Source organism: Bactrocera neohumeralis, unplaced genomic scaffold (genome assembly GCF_024586455.1).
Source record: "Bactrocera neohumeralis isolate Rockhampton unplaced genomic scaffold, APGP_CSIRO_Bneo_wtdbg2-racon-allhic-juicebox.fasta_v2 cluster09, whole genome shotgun sequence".
Taxonomy (NCBI): domain Eukaryota; kingdom Metazoa; phylum Arthropoda; class Insecta; order Diptera; family Tephritidae; genus Bactrocera; species Bactrocera neohumeralis.
Window position 1 is genome coordinate 31974519 of NW_026089622.1, and position 22689 is coordinate 31997207.

General features: G+C 37.2%; 1 protein-coding gene across 1 annotated transcript in view; it reads left to right on the forward strand.

The window, feature by feature from the left end:
- The window catches only part of LOC126764052 (aminopeptidase N), a 507747-nt gene extending 497364 nt beyond the window's left edge, over positions 1-10383 (forward strand). Inside the window, exons 9-11 of the mRNA XM_050481791.1 lie at positions 9460-9656; positions 9722-10036; positions 10097-10383. Of these exons, the coding sequence (XP_050337748.1) occupies positions 9460-9656; positions 9722-10036; positions 10097-10340 (756 nt within the window). The 3' untranslated portion in view covers positions 10341-10383. The remainder of the gene's footprint in view (positions 1-9459; positions 9657-9721; positions 10037-10096) is intronic.
- Positions 10384-22689: the final 12306 nt, after the last annotated feature.

Below are 22689 nucleotides of genomic sequence, written 5' to 3' on the forward strand. Positions count from 1 at the left end.
TGCCGGTTCTATCGACACAAAATATTCCCATACATAATTGAGACCCTACAATATATGTACCGCAGCATTACCAGCAAAATCGTTACTTTTGTGAAAGCAGGATGGAGTCATGCGTAGAAGTTCACGCAAGTGAGGAAAGTTCTCTGATCGCCATTCACCTGGGAGTGGCCAGAAACGATTCTTTTACACATGGCTCAAGCAGCTCACTACTTCCGGTCTTTGACCAAGTAGCCTCTGGGTAGCCTAAGAACACCCGTTCGAAGACGAGCTAATGTGAGAAGGCGAGGGCACAACATAGGGTTGTGCGCTGGGTTTGGGACCCGCCACGTAAAAAAAGCAACAAGCCTCGGATGAGAGACTCCGTCGCCGAGTACTATCATTCACTCCGGTGAATGAACGTCTAGCCCCAATCGGCATGAAAGCGAGGTTCTTCAACATATCGCTGATTTGCGCCCACGCCCCGACGGAAGAGAAGGACGAGGTGACCAAAGATGCCTTCTATGAGCGCTTGGAGCGCGCTAATGAGAGCTGCCCCCACCACGATGTCAAAATCGTGCTTGGCGACTTTAACGCCAAGGTGGGCAAAGAAGGTATCTTTGGCACTACGGTCGGTAAATTCAGCCTCCACGACGAAACTTCCCCAAATGGGTTGAGGCTGATTGACTTCGCCGGGGCCCGAAATATGGTTATCTGTGGTACTAGATTCCAGCATAACAAGATTCATCAAGCTACCTGGCTGTCTCCGGATCGAAAAACTACCAACCAGATCGATCATGTTGTGATAGACGGAAGACACGTCTCCAGTGTTTTAGATGTGCGTGCGCTCCGAGGTCCTAACATCGACTCGGACCACTATCTTGTTGCAGCCAAGATTCGCACCCGCCTCTGTGCAGCAAAAAACGCACGCAAACACAAGGAAGGTTCGACGCCGAGAAGGTGCAATCACAACGATATTCTGCTCGGCTTGCACTCCTGCTCTCTGAGAGCACTCGTCAACAACTCGGTATAAGGGAACTGTGGGACGGCATTTCAAATTCCTTACGTACAGCTGCAACCGAAGCCATTGGTTTTCGGAAAGTGCAAAAAACTGCTGATACGACGAGGAGTGCCGTGTTGCAGCGGAGAGAAAACAGGCTGCCTACCTCGCAACGTTACGATCGACCACAACACGTGCGGGATGGGATAGATACCGAGAGTTGAAAAGGGAAGCGAGACGCATTTGTAGACAGAAAAAGATAGAGGCTGAAATGTGTGAGTACGAAGAGCTTGATGAGCTGGCCGACAGGGGTAATGTTCGAAAATTCTACGAAAAAATGCGGCGGCTTACAGAAGGTTTCAAGACCGGAGCATACTCTTGTAGAACCCCCAAAGGTGATCTAGAGACCGATGCCCAGAGCATACTTAAATTATGGAGGGAACACTTCTCCAGCCTGCTGAATGGCAGTGAACGCACAACGCCAGGAGAAGGCGAACCCGATTCCCCAATCGATGACGATGGAGCAGACGTTCCATTGCCCGACCATGAAGAAGTTCGAATAGCAATTGCGCGCCTGAAGAACAACAAAGCGGCAGGGGCCGACGGATTGCCGGCCGAGCTATTCAAACACGGCGGCGAACAACTGATAAGGAGCATGCATACGCTTCTTTGTAAAATGTGGTCGGACGAAAGCATGCCCAACGATTGGAATTTAAGTGTGATATGCCCAATCCATAAAAAAGGAGACCCCACAATCTGCGCCAACTACCGTGGGATTAGCCTCCTCAACATCGCAAATAAGGTTCTATCGAGCGTATTGTGTGAAAGATTAAAGCCCACCATCAACAAACTGATTCGACCTTATCAGTGTGGCTTCAGACCTGGAAAATCAACAACCGACCAGATATTCACCGCCAAATCTTGGAAAAGACCCGTGAAAGAAGAATCGGCACACACCACCTCTTCGTCGATTTCAAAGCTGCTTTCGACAGCACGAAAAGGAGCTGTCTTTATTCCGCGATGTCTGAATTTGGTATCCCCGCAAAACTAATACGGCTGTGTAAACTGACGTTGTGTAACACCAAAAGCTCCGTCAGGATCTGGAAGGACCTCTCCGAGCCGTTCGATACCAAACGAGGTTTCAGACAAGGCGACTCCCTATCGTCCGACTTCTTCAACCTGCTTCTGGAGAAAATAGTTCGAGCTGCAGAACTAAATAGAGCAGGTACCATCTTCTATAAGAGTGTACAGCTGCTGGCGTATGCAGATGATATTGATATCATCGGCCTCAACATCCGCGCCTTTAGTTCGGCTTTCTCCAAGCTGGACAAGGAAGCACAGAAAATGAGTCTGGCAGTGAACGAGGGCAAAACGAAATATCTCCTGTCATCAAACAAACAGTCGTCGCACTCGCGACTTGGCTCTCACGTCACTGTTGACAGTCATAACTTTGAAGTTGTAGATAATTCCGTATATTTAGGAACCAGCATTAACACCACCAACAATGTCAGCCTGGAAATCCAACGCAGGATTGCTCTTGCCAACAAGTGCTACTTCGGACTGAGTAGGCAATTGAAAAGTAAAGTCCTCTCTCGACGAACAAAAGCTAAACTCTATAAGTCGCTCATAATTCCCGTCCTGCTATATGGTGCAGAGGTTTGGGCGATGACAACAACCGATGAGTCGACGTTACGAGTTTTCGAGAGAAAAATTCTGCGAAAGATTTATGGTCTTTTGCGCATTGGCCACGCCGAATATCGCATTCGATGGAACGAGATATTCAATTAAAAGACAGCGGCTACGCTGGCTAGGTCATGTTGTCCGGATGGATGAAAACACTCCAGCTCTGAAAGTATTCGACGCAGTACCCGCCGGGGGAAGCAGAGGAAGAGGAAGACCTCCACTCCGTTCGAAGGACCAAGTGGAGAAGGACCTGACTTCGCTTGGAATATCCAATTGGCGCGACGTAGCGAAAAGAAGAAACGACTGGAGGGCTGTTGTTAACTCGGCTATAATCGCGTAAGCGGTGTCTACGCCAATTAAGAAGAAGAGGAAGAATCCCTCTCATCAAGAAAAAAATGCTCAACCTGAAAAAATATGAAGGACTTTCTATCTACCCAATATGAAATAGCGGTAAGGATAGAGGAAAAAACAGTCAGAACTAAGAACATTAAACACGACCAAAATGGAACTTGCAATAACCCCAAGCTGGAAGCAATAACAATATAAACAGAAGAATTTATAAAACACAATCGTTCACGTCCAAACAGAAAAATAAAACGTTATGCTGATTATGTAAAAGAGGGCAAAAATTACTTACATATGTCTTGCGAGAAATTAAAAAAAAATATAATTAATGAAAGAAACAATTACCTGAGATCAAAAAAAATATGTGCAAATTGCTTGTCACATGCGCATATATTTAAAAATTGCAAAAGCTAATGCAATTTTCATTAAAAATATCACTCAATGCTTCATTTCAGCACATTCCCCAGCTCACCTCAAAAGAGCGCATAAACCAGTACAGAAAGTACAACGGTTATAGTTGCAAAAGTAAATCCCGAAAACCAAAATCTCGAAAATTGACCGAAGAACCATGCTGCTCAAAGGCTAAAAACGCAAACTCTATACAGTGAAAATAAAAGTAGGGTATTACTACCTACAGCAGTCGTCGCCATCGCACACCGAAGAGAACTGTTCAAACTCAGAGCCTTAATAGATCAAGGATCACAACGATCATTCATAGCGTCTAAGGCACAAAACAATGTATAATTGCCAACCAAACAATCAAATTGAAATGAGAAAAAAAGAGGATCAGTATTATGAAGACTTCTCCAAAGCCACAACTAGGCGATCAAATAATGGCTGGTACGTCGTACCACTACCACTAGAGTCACAATTGTCCAACACCACACATATTGGCAGAAAAACAAAATCAGAATTCAGTCTGACAATTTCTATGTTAACAAGTAAGTAAGAGATAAGTTCGGGTGCAACCGAACATATTGTACTCTTACAAGAATGGGGTTAAACGTCATCCTGAGGATCGAAGAAATTATTCACATACATATAATATACATATACAAGTATAGGAGTTATATACAGATACTTAAGGTTTGTTAGAAAAACGAAAACCTTTACACTACTGTGATCAAATTGAAAGGTGAATTTTATCCATTTCATCTTATTCAAAGTAATCCCCTCCCGCTGCAATACACTTATGCCAACGAATTTTTCGGTCATCATAGCACTTGGGAAAATTCTCCGTCGTGATGGCCATTAGAGCCTTCTTCGATTCACCTTTTATGCCCTCAATTGAGTCAAAACGGTGTCCTCAGAGTGGTCATGTGAATTTGATGAATAACGAGAATTTACACGAAGGTAAATCAGGCGAATGCGGTGATTACGGCACGATATTAGTTGAAATTGAGGCGAAATGATCACGAATAACCAATGCAGTATGAGATGGTGCATTATCGCTATTCTTTGCTCAATAAATTCAGACATAGTAAAAATCGAAGAATTCACAAATAGAGCCTGACAAAACGACGCGTTTCTCAAATATTAATGAATATTTAGATGTGAAATTTACTGCCCTATTCTCATGCCCTCACAAAAGTCACCAACCTCATTACAGTGATGTTTCTCACTATAGTGAGGGTTACCTTATTCTGGCGAAAATTCAAAAGCTCAAATGCTCACTATTATCACAAATATCTGTGACGTGTGAAAGCAGCCATCATAATACAAAACATCTGTGTTTGTTTTGTTTTACATCAATATTTGACATTTTTTAAAAAATATTTGAGTGTTATAACTAGCATGGAGGTACTGTTCTTTGTGTATGCGGCAATTGTTGAGGAGGAGGAATCGGGGGGTGGGAGGAAAATTTTGAAGGGTTACGAGACAAAAGCGATCTTTTTACCATGCAAGACACAACATTTATAAATACATTTCGATTCCCAAAATCGCAATGTAAAGTACTTATAGGTGAATTGGTGCCGCATGATGTGCAGAAGTCGAGTATATCTTTTGATCTGCGTTTCCTGGCGTGTTTGTATTTTTACGGGCATGGCTCTTACCAAAAATGCGTTGGTAATAGTTATATGCTCTCTATGAGCCAGTCCTCTGTGTCTAGAGCTCTGCACTTTATTTCGAAATTAATTATGGATGTTAAGGGCAGTGAAATTTATTGCCCTTCAAGCGCGCAGGATGTTTCAGATACAAAGAAGGGGTAAGATAAATAAATACAAATAAATATAAATAAATAAATTTTCTCTTAAAGATTTTACACGAAATTTGGGATCAAGGGCACAATCGGCGCAATCGATTGTACCCACATTGGGATTGTTTCACCCTCAAGCACAGACGCATACATATCTTTATTATCCATTTGTGTTTTTGTTTGTTTATTTTTACTAAAACAGCTGTTTGACAGCAAAAAGCTTTTTACCTCACGTGGTGACTTTTTTAAGCTTTTTTATTATGAGGTTTGAGCAAGAATAGCTTCATAAAATATGCCTCACAAGAAATCTCTCAAATTTTTCCTCTCAACTCAATTGGGAGGTTTTTTCAGAATAGGGCTGTTAGCATGGATGTCACTAACAGTACTACCAACTTACAGAAAAAAACTTCGGAACACACGCGAAGTATTAATTAAAAATTCACCTTTCAATTTGATCACAGATCTATCTATTTCATAAACTCGCTATAAAGAGTAAAGTACTTACCTTTCTATAACCCTTAATAAAATTAATAAAAGCAAACAACGCGTAAACCTGTTTACTATAATAACACTGTGGACCATTTTTGGAATTATTGTCTGCGGGGTGAGAAATTCCAAGCCATGGTGATGGTACTAGGTCAGTATAGTAAAACCCTGAAACTGAAAAATCTTCTATCACTTCTTTCGAGCCTGTACCAGTTTCAACTTCTTCAAAAACTTCTTTAGAGCCTGTATCACTTTCAATTTCATTAACACTTTCCACATCATTTCCATTTTGTGTATTATTATTTTGTTTTTTTATACAAATTATTTAATTTTTTATTCACTAGGCGTTTTAAATGCCTTTTAGAGTACATTTAATTATCAATTTAAAATATTTAATACTCAATAGATATAAAACACTTACGTCTGCACGCTTTAAAAAACACAGTTGAAATGAACAATTGCTGAAGACAAAAATTAACAGTTATTATTTCCCGTTAAATTGTAATTTTTGAATCAAAAGTACGATTTTTAAGCTACGAAAAATTAAAAAATCTCCTTTATTGCTCCTATAGGAGGACAAAAGGAGATCAATACTAAAATGAAGTAAAAAAAAATCACAATAGAAGTATAAAATCTCCTTCTTTGCTTCTAAAAGATGACAAAAGGAGGTCAACACTAAAATAAAATATAAAAAAAAAACAGAATATAAGAACAAAATTTAAAAATTTCCCTTACTGCTCCTAAAAGAGGTCAATAGGAGGACTCCTTCATTCCTCCTTTCAGAAGATCTCGCTTTTAAATCTGCTGGGAAGTATCAAAACAACATTGAGTTTGAATACCACAACAACCTTATCTTAAAACAAAGCAATTGTATCTAAGCAAGCAATATAAGTATATGTAAACAAACCTAAACAAATAATATAATCTGTATCTTAACAAACTATCAACTAGTAATAAGTTAGTATAAATAGAAGTAAGAACCATGTAATAAGTTAGTCTTAAGAATATAAATAAAGAGTACACATTTCGGTGCAGCTCAAAATATATTCTTTTGACTCTTTTTTTACTTTATGTAAAAAATAACTCGCGCAATATAAAAGTCAAGGAAATATTCTGAATACCAATTCAAAACTTAAGAAAGGTAAAGGTAAGTAACAGTGATATTTATTGAATTTAATAATATATAGTATATTAATTATTATGTTCACTTGAATATCGAAAAATACATTATCGTGATTTATATTTTCAGTGAAAAGTTAAATTCACCGGTTACAAAACTACTAGTAAGGTCCCGACTTGACCTGGAGGAAAAAGTCTGTCCTATGGGGTAAGGTGCTCGAAAATATGCGTATTATAAATCTGGAAGTGTCGCAAACAAAAGAATTTATACAGAGGAAATTTTTAAATTTTTTTGCGACGTGTAAGAGAATTAAAAAACGCAACGACGCGACAGGTCGAGGTGCCACGACGTGGGAATATTTTATGGATTTTGACAACATTTTTGGAAATAGGCACTCCATTGAGCCTCCCTTAAGCAACCTCCAGAGCTCACTGCAATATTTAGTTGAAAGTGGAGTGAGTGAGGAGGAAAGGTGCGGGGAAGAAACCGATGTAGAAGGTGTCAGTCGAAAAAAACGACCAAAAACTATTGCATATGAAACATTGGATTTTTTTTAAAGAAGAAGCGCGGAAAGAGCAGATTCGGCACGAAGAAACTATGAAGATCGAAAAGAAAAAATTGAAGTTGCAGCAAATTTTGGAGGGATTGTGCCAAAAATAAAAAGTGTTCATTTTATAATAAACTTTATGTTTATATTAATTTAACATATATTATATTATAAGAATGAGTTCCTATTTTCAATAAAATAAATATTTATTAATTAATTAATGTTTTATTAAAAAAGAAACAGAAAATAGTTTAGTATTCTAGGATGGATGATTTTAATTAAATTAACTGATATAACAAGATTTCAATCAATTAATCATTTATTTGATATTTACATATATACATTATTGAAATAATACTTCTATGAAATAAATAGCATTTTCAAGTTATTTCGTCTGATAATTCCTTAATTAGTGTAATTTATATTTTCAGGTAGTTCAATCATATCGTGATCATTTGAATTTTCTAAATGTTCAGGCATACTCGTATGATTGTCTTCAGAATGAACCGGATTGCTTCGCAGTATAAAATTATGTAAAATTGCGCAAGCTAATATCACAGTTGATATGTCTTCTACATAGCGCATATCAATATGATTCAATATTTTGAACCTTAGCCCTGAAAATTCCAAACGTTTGCTCGATAAATACTCGGGTTGAACTCATATAATAGTTGAATTGTTTTTCCTCTCTGGAAAGATGTCCGTTATCTCTAAAAGGAGCAATTAAAAATCTTGAAACAGGATATGCTGAATCGGCTAGAATAATTGCATCTTTCGCAAGTTTTATTTGTCCAGATGTAAAGTGGACATTTTTCCACACATTGGCATCATGACCTGGGTAGCCGATGAACACATCTAAAAAACAGAACTTACTGTCGCATATGGCCTAAATAATTGAATATATAGTATAACACTTATCTTAAAACAGATCTATTAGTCAAGTACATACCTGCATAATAACTGAAAAATTTCCTTTACGGTCATAATAACTAATTGCATCTGTTTGAGGAGTGTTAATTTTGAAATGCGTTCCACCTAAGCATCCAACAACAAAAGGAAATGAATTTACCCGGCTTGTTTGAAAGTTTTCCATTATTTTTTCTGCTGTAAAACTGACGGCCAACATATTTCGTTTTTAAGTTTGCAGATTGTCTTGATTGTTTTGAGGAAAAGTTTGTGGGCAGTTCCTTGCCCAACATTAAATCTATCGGCAGGCTCACGATATGTGACTCTACTATTGCTTAGCTTCCAAAGAGTCATATGCAAGGAATGTTCCAAGGAATAATTCCCGAGGGTGTTGACCAAAATGGTTCTAACGCATTTTTCAAGACCTATGACAAATTAATTTATTTATCAGGTACTTCCACAAAGTAAACAACAATACTTACTGCAAATGTTTCACGAGTCATGCGAAAATGCGTGAAATATGTATCATCATGGTACAATGGAATTGTTTTCCAAACCTTTGTCATCTTCGTCACTGTTCTCTTTTTTGAAATTTCAGCGAGGAACCACTTTCTCTTTCTTAAAAAGTTTTTTTTTTCTATTTTTTCCGTACTTGATCAGGAAGTTATTATCACTGCTTTCAAAAGTATCTATCGCTATATTTATTACAAAATTCATGGTTAAACTTTCACATTCGGTCACAATTCGCGCAAAATATTGCAATTATTTTGCTTAAATATCAGCTAAGCATCTGCAACACTGTTGCAAATTGAGTATCAGGGCTGCAATATTGTCGCAGTTATGGAGTGTCTCGAATAAGCCCTATTACTTCATCATTAAACACCTTTGCAGATACAATGTATTCGGCGCTTCGGCCACTCCAATAAACGAAACAATTAATTTTAAGAAAAAATAAGATTTGTAAAAGGATAAAGATTTTCTTAATAAATTATGTTCTATACTATAGACTTGAGTGACACGGGTGTTTTTGTTTCAAATGTGCGTGATAACCATTTAAAAATTTATACGTATAGTACATGGTTATTACTAACGTAAAAATAGAGATCCTTATATACTGACTACAAAGTTAGATTCCTTTTAATTATATGTAAATATCAGTACATAATTTTTCAAATGTCTTTAATTTTACTTAATTTTAGAAATACGTCATTTATCTCTTATCACCTCTCTACGAAGAGCTCACCAGTGAAGGGGACAATTCAAGCCATTGGAAAATTAAATTAAGAAAATTAGCAAGGGAGTTTCTTTGCAAAGGTGGATATGAGCCGTGTATTGAAGAAGCTCGATATACTTTTCAGAATTTGATGGATCAAAACATTATAGATTTCGGAATACGGTCAATATATCCTTTGAAAATATTTTTATTCAATCTTTAATTAATTACTAAAATTTTATTTGTAGAATTGAAAATCTGCATATTTGTCCAATTTTAAGATGGGGTACAATGAAAGAGTGGATACTCATACTAAATTATGTGATAAATTTCCCCGAAAATGGAATAAAGAGTGAAAGAACATTTCTACTGAAATCATTAGTTGGATGTCCGTTGCAAGAAAATAAAATTCATCACTTACTAAATTTGACGCTATTACAAAATAACTCAGTATTCTCTAGCGGGGATTTATTTATAATTATTAGAACATTAGCCAAGGAACCTGTTGGATATAAAACTCTCTTTGAGGTTCTGTCGAATAATTTTATGGAAATAAAAGTTCGGTAAGTAAACGCAAATAAATATGGTTGACTTAAATAAGAACAATTTTACTTAATTCACAGTTTTCAAAATGAAACCAATCTATGGGACACTATAATAAGTTCGGCTACTGGAATGTTTATAACTCAGCAAGGGTATGACAAGGTTACACAACTATATAGAACATTCAGAGGATTATTTAATAGTGCAGATCATATTATTCAAAGATCTATAAGAAATATCAAGGAAGAAGTTAAATGGAGTAATGAAGCTATTCCAGACCTTGAGAAATGGCTTGATAATTATTTTAACAAAACACTTCAATAAATTTTGCACTTAACAAAAAATAAATGATTAAACATTGAAAATATCTATATCAGTTTTTGAAGAGAAAAGGTACACAATATATCTTCTAGTTTTTTATGTCCGAACTCCATTTTGGATTTTTTGTTAGTGTCACACCAGGACCGCATCCAGGATTTCGGAAACACCTTCCCCTGTTTTTTGAAAAGTGTATGTTCTAACTTGCTCTTACTTTCACTCGGAACTCTAAATGTACCTTGGTCGTTGCTCAATACATATTCAGTGTCGAACTATGTACATTTCTTTTTATATTGTGTTTAGAATTCCTTATATCAACAGCAACCCCTTCTTGATCGTTTTCGACTCTAAGAAGTATAAAAAATAGGCTTAGAAACACAAAAGCGTTTCAATGGTTTTGTTTCTTTAACATTCATAGGAATACGCATAAATTTAAATTAAAGCATTTTTTACATAGGCTCCTAAAATTAAAAAGAAGAATTATTAGATATTTTTTCTTGTGTCTATCCGAAAGGTAAGAAAGAACTCACTCTGTTTACATTGTTTCATGGATAAGTTGTTATAAAGTGATCAGGAAAAGATTCTGCGAATCCTCATTTTTATATTTATATTAGACCCGAGATTCTCTGTTTCCTCCTCGGTTTTAACATTTTAACGTCTTGCCCTTTACTTAGTTATCTCTCTCCCTAGCATATGATCTAAGCTTAATGAAACCTATTGTCATTCTACTTACATGTTTTCAACCGGTGAGCACCATCATTTGAAAATGCACTGCTGGTGCTAGCGACTCCGCCGCCGCTTTTTAAAGTTTAAATACACAAAAAACAAACATTTATTTATTTGTATATCAGGCAATATGTTTTAATTTTAAAGATTAAGATTAAGTGTAATATCTAGTCGTAAATTTGTATAATTGAGAAACCCATATCAAATAACAAAGGTAATATAAAATGAAAACGCACGCACATACACTCAGTTGTCGAATTAAAATCAACCCCTTGTCGTCTGACATTATACATACATGCATTTAGATATTTAAGATAGATTTAAAAACTGTATAAAACGACAACGACAACTAACAAAATTTCGAATGAAATAGTTTCTCACTCAATGAAGATCTTTATTTGTACCTTATCAGCGGTAAGATTTTAAAGAATTGCATTGAGTTTACAAATACTAATGTAAATTAATTGAACATTGGTATTCCCTGCTACAGGCGGGGTCCCGCCCACACTGTATTGTCAAGCCATGCTAGAACTGTGAATTCATAAACCTTTACTCTGGGTTCTGTAGTTTATATTTGGGCCTACTGAGTCGCCGTTTAGCACTACTTCTCAAGGCCAAAATGCCTCCTCACTCTTTCCCTGCAGGATTATCCATCTCGTCTTAAGCTTGCTGCTCTTTCATCTTGAATTCTTGAAGCGCTATGGCGACCCGCTCTTTTATTTTACTTCAAACCAATTTTGATTGCAGGATGTTGCTCACACTGTTGTCGGTCATCTTCCCATATACCTCGAGCAGAAGAAAAAAATACATGAAAAGTAATAACTGGGTTTAGTTTTCGTAGGCAAATGGGTCGTTTTCTTTATTTTCTCTTTTTAAATACAATATTTTTCTTAAGCCTAGATACAAATATTAAATTTACATTCTAAGAAGTCTATCTAAAATCCACATAAGATAGACCATATGTTGTAAGTGGAAAGGTTCATCTATGAATTACATCTTAGGACCACTTAAGGCGGACCGTATTAGCAAACTACAATGTTTCATCTTGCATTCTAAAAACTACATATCCAATCCACTTAAGACGGACCATATGGGTCGTAAGTAGGGTTGCCAGACGTACTATATTTATAGTATTGTACTATATTTTTCGCGTGAATACTATATACTGTTCACAATAAATATAGTACGCTAAAATACTATATTTATACTCTAAGCAATTTAATTCATAGTTTTCTAAAAATTTGAATCCCTATTCATGCATAATTTTTTATTTTTTTCGCAACTGCGAAAATCGGCTGATAAAGCTGTGCATAAAAGGTTGTTTGAATTTGCGAATATCTAACATATCGATAAATCGATAAAGCATTTTAGGCACTAGCTCAATCAGCTGTTTTTCGCAGGTAAATTTTAAGAATGTCTTCAAGTGGTTGCAGCATATTATATGAAACACCTAAAAAACAGAGAAAAGTTAAAGTAAAAAGACTGCAAAATTTTAAAATCGAATGGAAAAGTAAATTTCCATGACTTGAAAAAGATGAAGATCAGTTTAAAGCAAAATGATCTATCTGTGCAATAACTTTTTCAATTAATAAAAGTGGCATAGGTCAAGTAAGATTCAAAATTGTTTAATACGTGGTTTTTAGTTTAAAGTTATCATTATTTTAGACAAAACAGCATAGTGAATCTAACACGCACGCAAGTAAATTAAAAATTACGCATCAATCTTAAATAATTTTCTACGATTGGGTACTGCTGAATCAAACGAATCTAAACAAACAACGGCTGCTGAGTCAGCCTTAGTTTACCATACAGTAAAGCACAACCTTTCATATAACAGTTCAGATTGCAGTGCCAAACTTAATAAATTACTTTATGCCGAATCTGAAAATGCTAAAACCATTCAATTGGGTCGAACGAAACAAGCAGCAATTGTCGAAAATGTTCTGGGCCCATATGCATTGAAACAAGCTCTGACACATATAAAAGATAAAAGTGAATTTTTTGCATTGCAAATAGACGCGTCAAACCGAAAAAATGTAAAACTATTCCCTCTTGTTGGGAGGGTGGAGGATGGAGTCATGTGTAGAAGTTCACGCAAGTGAGGAAAGTTCTCTGATCGCCATTCACTTGGGAGTGGCCAGAAACGATTCTTTTACACATGGCTCAAGCAGCTCACTACTTCCGGTCTTTGACCAAGTATCCTCTGGGTAGCCTAAGAACATCCGTTCGAAGGCGAGCTAAAGTGAGAAGGCGAAACATTCCCTACAAGGGTTGTGCGCTGGGTTTGGGACCCGCCACGTAAAAAACACCCCCAGTGAAGAGCTACAAGCAGCCTCGGATGAGAGACCCCCCTTTTGATGACGACCATGGCAAACGAAATAAGGACTACGAATTGAGGGCATGCACCTGGAATGTCCGGTCCCTTAATTGGGAAGGTGCCGCTGCCCAGCTGGTTGATGTCCTCGTAAAGACAAAGGCTGACATCACCGCCGTCCAAGAAATGCGATGGACGGGACAAGGACAGAGACGAGTAGGTCCTTGTGACATTTACTACAGTGGCCATATAAAGGAGCGCAAGCTTGGTGTAGGATTCGTGGTGGGAGAGAGACTCCGTCGCCGAGTACTATCATTCACTGCGGTGAATGAACGTCTAGCCACAATCCGCATCAAAGCGAGGTTCTTCAACATATTGCTGATTTGCGCCCACGCCCCGACGGAAGAGAAGGACGATGTGACCAAAGATGCCTTCTATGAGCGCTTGGAGCGCGCTTATGAGAGCTGCCCCCGCCACGATGTCAAAATCGTGCTTGGCGACTTTAACGCCAGGGTGGGCAAAGAAGGTATATTTGGCACTACGGTCGGTAAATTCAGCCTCCACGACGAAACATCCCCAAATGGGTTGAGGCTGATTGACTTCGCCGGGGCCCGAAATATGGTTATCTGTAGTACTAGATTCCAGCATAAGAAGATTCATCAAGCTACCTGGCTGTCTCCGGATCGAAAAACTACCAACCAGATCGATCATGTTGTGATAGACGGAAGACACGTCTCCAGTGTTTTAGATGTGCGTGCGCTCCGAGGTCCTAACATCGACTCGGACCACTATCTTGTTGCAGCTAAGATTCGCACCCGCCTCTGTGCAGCAAAAAACGCGCGCCACCAAACACAAGGAAGGTTCGACGTCGAGAAGCTGCAATCACAACAGACAGCCGAACGATTTTCTACTCGGCTTGCACTCCTGCTCTCTGAGAGCACTCGTCAACAACTCGGTATAAGGGAACTGTGGGACGGCATTTCAAACTCCTTACGTACAGCTGCAACCGAAACCATTGGTTTTCGGAAAGTGCAAAAGAACAGCTGGTACGACGAGGGAGTGCCGTGTCGCAGTGGAGAGAAAACAGGCTGCCTACCTCGCAACGTTACGATCGACCACTACACGTGCGGGATGGGATAGATACCGAGAGTTGAAGAGGGAAGCGAGACGCATTTGTAGACAGAAGAAGAAAGAGGCTGAAATGCGTGAGTACGAAGAGCTTGATAAGCTGGCCGACAGGGGTAATGCTCGAAAATTCTACGAAAAAATGCGGCGGCTTACGGAAGGTTTCAAGACCGGAGCGTATTCCTGTAGAACCCCCAAAGGTGATCTAGTCACTGATGCCCAGAGCATACTTAAATTATGGAGGGAACACTTCTCCAGCCTGCTGAATGGCAGTGAACGCACAACACCAGGAGAAGGAGAACCCGATTCCCCAATCGATGACGATGGAGTAGACGTTCCATTACCCGACCATGAAGAAGTTCGAATAGCAATTGCCCGCCTGAAGAACAACAAAGCGGCAGGGGCCGACGGATTGCCGGCCGAGCTATTCAAACACGGCGGCGAAGAACTGATAAGGAGCATGCATCAGCTTCTTTGTAAAATATGGTCGGACGAAAGCATGCCCAGCGATTGGAATTTAAGTGTGCTATGCCCAATCCATAAAAAAGGAGACCCCACAATCTGCGCCAACTACCGTGGGATTAGCCTCCTCAACATCGCATATAAGGTTCTATCGAGCGTATTGTGTGAAAGATTAAAGCCCACCGTCAACAAACTGATTGGACCTTATCAGTGTGGCTTTAGACCTGGCAAATCAACAACCGACCAGATATTCATCATGCGCCAAATCTTGGAAAAGACCCGTGAAAGGAGAATCGACACACACCACCTCTTCGTCGATTTCAAAGCTGCTTTCGACAGCACGAAAAGCAGCTGCCTTTATGCCGCGATGTCTGAATTTGGTATCCCCGCAAAACTAATACGGCTGTGTAAACTGACGTTGAGTAACACCAAAAGCTCCGTCAGGATCGGGAAGGACCTCTCCGAGCCGTTCGATACCAAACGAGGTTTCAGACAAGGCGATTCCCTATCGTGCGACTTTTTCAACCTGCTTTTGGAGAAAATAGTTCGAGCCGCAGAACTAAATAGAGAAGGTACCATCTTCTATAAGAGTGTACAGCTGTTGGCGTATGCCGATGATATTGATATCATCGGCCTCAACACCCGCGCCGTTAGTTCTGCTTTCTCCAGGCTGGACAAGGAAGCACAGAAAATGGGTCTGGCAGTGAACGAGGACAAGACGAAATATCTCCTGTCATCAAACAAACACTCGTCGCATTCGCGACTTGGCTCTCACGTCACTGTTGACAGTCATAACTTTGAAGTTGTAGATAATTTCGTCTATCTTGGAACCAGCTTAAACACCACCAACAATGTCAGCCTAGAAATCCAACGCAGGATTGCTCTTGCCAACAGGTGCTACTTCGGACTGAGTAGGCAATTGAGAAGCAAAGTCCTCTCTCGACAAACAAAAACCAAACTCTATAAGTCACTCATAATTCCCGTCCTGCTGTATGGTGCAGAGTCTTGGACGATGTCAACAACGGATGAGTCGACGTTGCGAGTTTTCGAGAGAAAAGTTCTGCGAAAGATTTATGGTCCTTTGCGCGTTAGCCACGGCGAATACCGCATTCGATGGAACGATGAACTGTACGAGATATACGACGACATCGACATAGTTCAGCGAATTAAAAGACAGCGGCTACGCTGGCTAGGTCATGTTGTCCGGATGGACGAAAACACTCCAGCTCTGAAAATATTCGACGCAGTACCCGCCGGGGGAAGCAGAGGAAGAGGAAGACCTCCACTCCGTTGGAAGGACCAAGTGGAGAAGGACCTGGCTTCGCTTGGAATATCCAATTGGCGCCACGTAGCGAAAAGAAGAAACGACTGGCGCGCTGTTGTTAACTCGGCTATAATCGCTTAAGCGGTTTCTACGCCAATTAAGAAGAAGATTCCCTCTTGTTTTCAGTACTTCGATACAAAAGCAGGAATCCAGCAAAAGCTTTTAGACTTTTATGAAAATCCAGATGAATCAGCAGATGGAATGTTCACAGCAGTAAAAGATTCGTTAACGCGTAATAATCTATCGCTTGATAAAATAATTGCGCTTAGTGCCGAGAATGTAAATGCTAATTTTGGAAAACACCATTCGCTTTTGAAAAATTTTTTTTTTGCTGGCAGTGTTAGGCTTTGCATTCCATACAAAGTGTATTTGAAATTGTTTGTATATGGAAGGAAAGCAAAAAAAAAAAATTTTAATCAGCCGTAGTTTTCAGCAGCTTTACAATTACACTTAATGGCACTTAAATTGGATAAGACATAAAACTGTATAGCAACCAACATTTTTTTTTAAATCCTTACAACAAAGTTTCAAATTTAGATGAAATTTTGCTGAGTTTTTCTTTTTTTGCCCAAAGTTTGAAATAAAGATTTTTATGGGTTTTGTTAGATAAAGAGCGATATTTAAAAAATAATAATATGCTCTTAACAAACAAAAGAAAAATAGTCAAAATTTATCAATATGTCGCAAATCTATTTTATAGCCAATATAATATAATTTACGGCGAATGTAATATTGGTAATATTTTTTAAGTTTTTTTTGCTTTTGTTTTCAAAAAACTTAAAGTGGGATTGAACTATTTACTGTTTCATTATTGGTATTCAATCAAATGCTCTTTGAACTGTATACGGTTAATTGCAGTTATACGAATACCATTTTTTTTGTTTAAAACTGACTGGATTTGAATTGTTTTGTTATGTTCTTATATCTTTTTTTTAACAAAGAATTAAAGAATCAATTCTTGACTTTTTATGAAAAATACTATATTTTTATTGAAAATACTATATAAAATGAAGAAAACTACTATATTCCATAGTTTGAGAGCTGGCAACCCTAGTCGTAGTTGTCATGTTACATATTTATGATAAATAATATATAGGTTCATGTAATAATAAGTGGTGGTACTAACTTGGATGTTAAAGGTACTCTCTTCTTATTTTCTACCACGTATATTATGATTTCTCTAGGGACGGCTTTTATTAAAATCCGTTGCCGTAGATCCACATCACAGCTTTGTTTTCTTTTTCTGATATCCAAGTAGCAACGCTAAAGTTTTTAAATTGCTTACAGACTATCGCCACATATTCATTCACATACTCTTCTCTGCTTCAGTAACTATTGAACAGCTTATCACTGTCAAGGTGACTGTTAGGTTAATTTGTACTACCTTTAATTTGATTTTTTGTACACCGCTTATTATTGGAATATTCGGCATCCATCGTTGTGAGATATTGTTTCACCTGCATTTTTGGTTCTCGTATTACCTCATACCACTGCGTGTTAGGGTTTTATATAAAATCTTAAGCTAATCGAGAAACTATAGAGTGATAAAGTGTATATATGTATACATGACTAACAGCCCTAGCCGATCTGCCTGGCTTCGCACGGGTATTAAACAATCATTTCAAAAGTTATAATTTTGAACACACCCTCTAGCACATACTTTCTCGTTTTTGCGTGGGGTCATTAAAAATGAGTTGATGTATGATTAAAAATTAAGGAAATTCGAACATGAAAGTATATTTTTTTGTATTATTACTATTTTTTTAATTTTTGTAAAAACGCCTTTACTATATACATACATATTTCACTTTCCCTGCTCCTGAAAAATAATCTGAAGAGTTACGATCTAAGTTTTGTTTAAAACATCTTATGTATATATTGTTGCTATTCAGTGCGGTTTGTAGTTCGTTAATTAAATTATCTATTATCATTGGAGCTATGTTTTGACCGTAACGATAGCTGATTTGCATCTGAAATGAAATAGATTTCCAAGAATTGTGGACTTTGACCTGATGATGGTAGAAGGCGACCTATTAGATGATACACTTGCCCCTCTACTTTAAAAGTAGGCATTAAATTATCTTCCCTTATTTTTTTTGCGTGGAAAGACGGCATTTGTCGTTTAAGAAATCTACAGAATGTGTGTAATTATTTGCTAATAAATTTTTAATGGCTATGATTAGGAGGGAAGACTGTTTACCATAATCAATCTGTAGATCGTATCTGAAAGCTAATCTGTTACTATTAGCTAAAACTTGATTACGACTTCTAGTCGTTGATGCCCGTTGTCTTTCTCTCTGATTATGAATCTTGTATATTTCTTCAAGCCAAAATCAATGTAGTAAATGATACAAAACAAAATCACTTTATTCAGAATATTTCCTTGAATCTGAATAACCTATTAAGCTATGAGGTTATTACCTTTAGTCAGCATTTAAGTAAATATGATTTATAACTAAATGCATATTTTATTGCAAAACATATGTATGTAATAATTCAAATAAGTAATTATGATTTGTAAGCAATAACTCATTGTACTATTAACTTGAATCATTTTAATGAATAAATTGAAAATTCAGTCTGATTCAAATATCCAAACCAACTGGTATCTCTGGGGTATAATTCGGTATTAATTTTTAAAAACTTTCGAGCAACAGTGAAATGTAAAAATTGCGCAGTGGGTAGGAACCATTTAAAAGGATTCATTGACACTAATTGTGTTTAAAAAAAAAAAAAAAAACATTTTTTTTCCTCGAAAACCGGTATATTTTACTTGTACATAATTCCCTATAATAATTCTGCGATTCTGTAGTCAACTCAGGAGTTCACCAGACCCTCCAGAATATAATTAAAATATGTAAAACAACTCAGATAAACGCAAAAATAGACACAACCGAAGGTGTAGTGAACATTTATTGTGAAATTACTTTGGAAAAAGTGTGCAGTGAACGCTAATAAAGCAAAATAACGTAACATCACTTTCCATAGATTTACAGGAGAAGCAAAAAACAGTATAAAAAAAAACACTTGAGATATTGAAACTGTTTAAATGAGTTAAGCCCCCCCCCCCCCATTCTATCCGGGAAAAAGTGTCGCATCCTAGCACAACTTAACCCCCCTGAGAAGAACACCACACTTAACATCGGAAAACAACACACCTGGGACAAATTGCATTTCACCACAGCAGATGACAACTATCTAACTAACAAAAGGATTGGATCATCGCTGCTTTGAACACATTCACTTATACTTTCGATAACGACAACGCTCCTGCGCGCTACTTAATTCTTCAACCATCCCGAACGTCAATATACTTCGTCCAAGCGATCATACAACAAAATATTATAATATATATATTATTAAATATTATTGTTACTTGTACAAATGAGCATCCTCCCCAAGGCATCCACACACACACCACACGATCACACCACATCAACTTCACCAAAGCTTATATTCCACCCTACACACCAACCAACCACATCACACCAGCTGATTCCACACACAAAAGAAAGAAAAGGGGACCAAAAGGACAACTGCAACTCACTTCGCTTTCGACTTTAACCGTGGGCAAATACCTCGAACGAGCGTTTTCTTCAATATCCAGTTTTTCGCAAGTTAAATCGCCAGTTTTTTTGGCAATCCATATCCAGTTTCTTCGGCAGTTAAATCTACAGTTCTTCATCCAGTTTCTTCGGCAGCTAAATCTACAGTTTTCCGGCAATTAATATCCAGTTTCTTCGGCCGTTAAATCTACAGTTTTTTCGGCAATCAATATCAAGTTCTTCGGCAGTTAAATCTCCAGTTCTTCATCCAGTTTCTTCGGCAGTTAAATCTACAGTTTTCCGACAATTAATATCCAGTTTTTTCGGCCGTTAAATCTACAGTTTTTTCGGCAATCAATATCAAGTTCTTCGGCAGTTAAATCTCCAGTTCTTCATCCAGTTTCTTCGGCAGTTAAATCTACAGTTTTCCGGCAATTAATATCCAGTTTCTTCGGCAGTTAAATCTACAGTTTTCCGGCAATTAATATCCAGTTTCTCGGCAGTTAAATCGCCAGGTTTTTCGGTAATCAATATCAAGTTCTTCGGCAGTTAAATCTCCAGTTCTTCATCCAGTTTCTTCGGCAGTTAATCTCCAGTTTTTCGGCAGTGCATAGTGTTATAAGCATTTTTCTTACTCATTACCTTTTATAACGTTAACATTCAAATTGTGAAGATCCTGATAAAATACCTACAATATACCTATACACGCGTATACCCATTTTAAAACCAATTCGTCAATTCGCCAATTTCATTTTGTTTTTTTTTACAAAACAAATTTGGTAGTGATCGTGAAGGTGAGTGAGAAAATAGAAAAGCATTTGCAGTGCACAGTAAAAACGGTGAGTTAGTGAAAAATACATGTATAGTGACACATTCACTTATACTTTCGATAACGACAACGCTCCAATATACTTCGTCTAAGCGATCATACAACAAAATATTATAATATATATATTATTAAATATTATTGTTACTTATATTAAGTATAATAACGAAATGATAAACCATACATATATTAGGGTGTCCGTTTTTTCCCAAATTTATTTTTGAGTCTGCAGCGCTCTCAAAATTTTTAGTAATTGCCCTAAAAAAAATTATGAAATCATATGAGCTCTTAATATTGATATTAACCCGTGCCGCCACGACGATTTACTTCCCATTTAAATAACATGGGGTTTTCGTACTTTTTGTAATTATTTTTTTCTACATTGCTGCGGCACCGAATTATTTTTGTAGGAAATTGAACGTTCTCAAACGTTCGTCAAAGTTATCCAAGGTCAAAGTTGAAAGTTTTTGATGTGAAATTTGACACAGATATCACTGACTGATCAAAAAAAAACATTTCGATTTTTTTTTTTAAATTTCAGAGAAATTTTTGTAGAACCTTCAATTTCCTACAAAAATAATTCGGTGCCGCAGCAATGTATCAATTGGTTTAGCAATAAAAAAAAAAATTTGCAAAAAGTACGAAAACCCCATGTTATTTAAACGTTTCATAATTTTTTTAGGATATTTACTAAAAATGTTGAGGGCGCTGCAGACTCAAAAATAAATTTGGGAAATAACGGACACCCTAACATATATGCGTATACGAAACTTATCGGATTTCATTTTAGTTATTGGTGAGGTTTTGAGTGTAGTGACTTTTCAAAGATATTCGATGGCATTCTTCAAAATAAAACATACATTTTAATCATGGTCCTTGAGCCTTACTGACAGGCACCTTCGGATTTTAACAAAACAAAAATTTATTAAAGAACAAAAACTAAACGGAGTGCGAATAAAAGTGAAATATAAACTTTAAAGTGCCGTGGAGAAAAACAAAAGTGCAATGAGGTGACGAAAAAAATATATACATATATTTATACATTTTTGTAAATATATATATGTACATATATAACAACGAAGTGAAGTTCTGTTTACAAATAATAAAACAAAGCGCTGTGATACCAAAAAAACATACATACATACATATATATAACAGAGAATTATATGTACATATGTACATACACTTGTGTATCTCACTACCAAAAATAAACAAAGTGCAGTGACACAAAACAAAAAAACTATATTTACATAAATACCTATATAACAAACAAAAAAAAACAACCTTATCAAAAGACCGCAGCACAACAAGAAGGAAATTAATTTCGTTCCAACAAACAAAAACAAACGTGGCGCGAAACTGCCAAACTAAAAATAAAAAACAAACAATATTCGGGCGCGAAACCTAAAAGCAACAAGTAAGGAAGGGCTAAGTTCGGGTGTCACCGAACATTTTATACTCTCGCATGATAAAGTGATAATAATTTACATACTTTTTAATTTTGCTGTAAAATTAATTAGATTAGATCAATTTGTGTACTTTGAGTGCTAAATTGTATTTTCATTTCCTAATGTATATATTATACAGAGAAGGCATCAGATGGAATTCAAAATAGCGTTATATTGGAAGAAGGCCTGGTTGTGAACCGATTTCACCCATATTTCGTATATGTCATCAGGGTGTTAAGGAAATAGTATGTACTGAATTTCATTGAAATCGGTTGAGTAGTTCCTGAGATATGGTTTTAGTCCATAAGTGGGCGGCGCCATGCCCATTTTCAATTTTTAAAAAAAGCCTGGGTGCAGCTTCCTTCTGCCACTTCTTCCGTAAAATTTAGTGTTTCTGACGTTTTTTGTTAGTCGGTTAACGCACTTTACTGATTTTCAACATAACCTTTGTATGGGAGGTGAGCGTTGTTATTATCCGATTTCTTCCATTTTTGAACTGTATATGGAAATGCCTGAAGAAACCGACTCTATAGAGTTTGGTTGACATAGCTGTAGTAGTTTCCGAGATATATACAAAAAACTTAG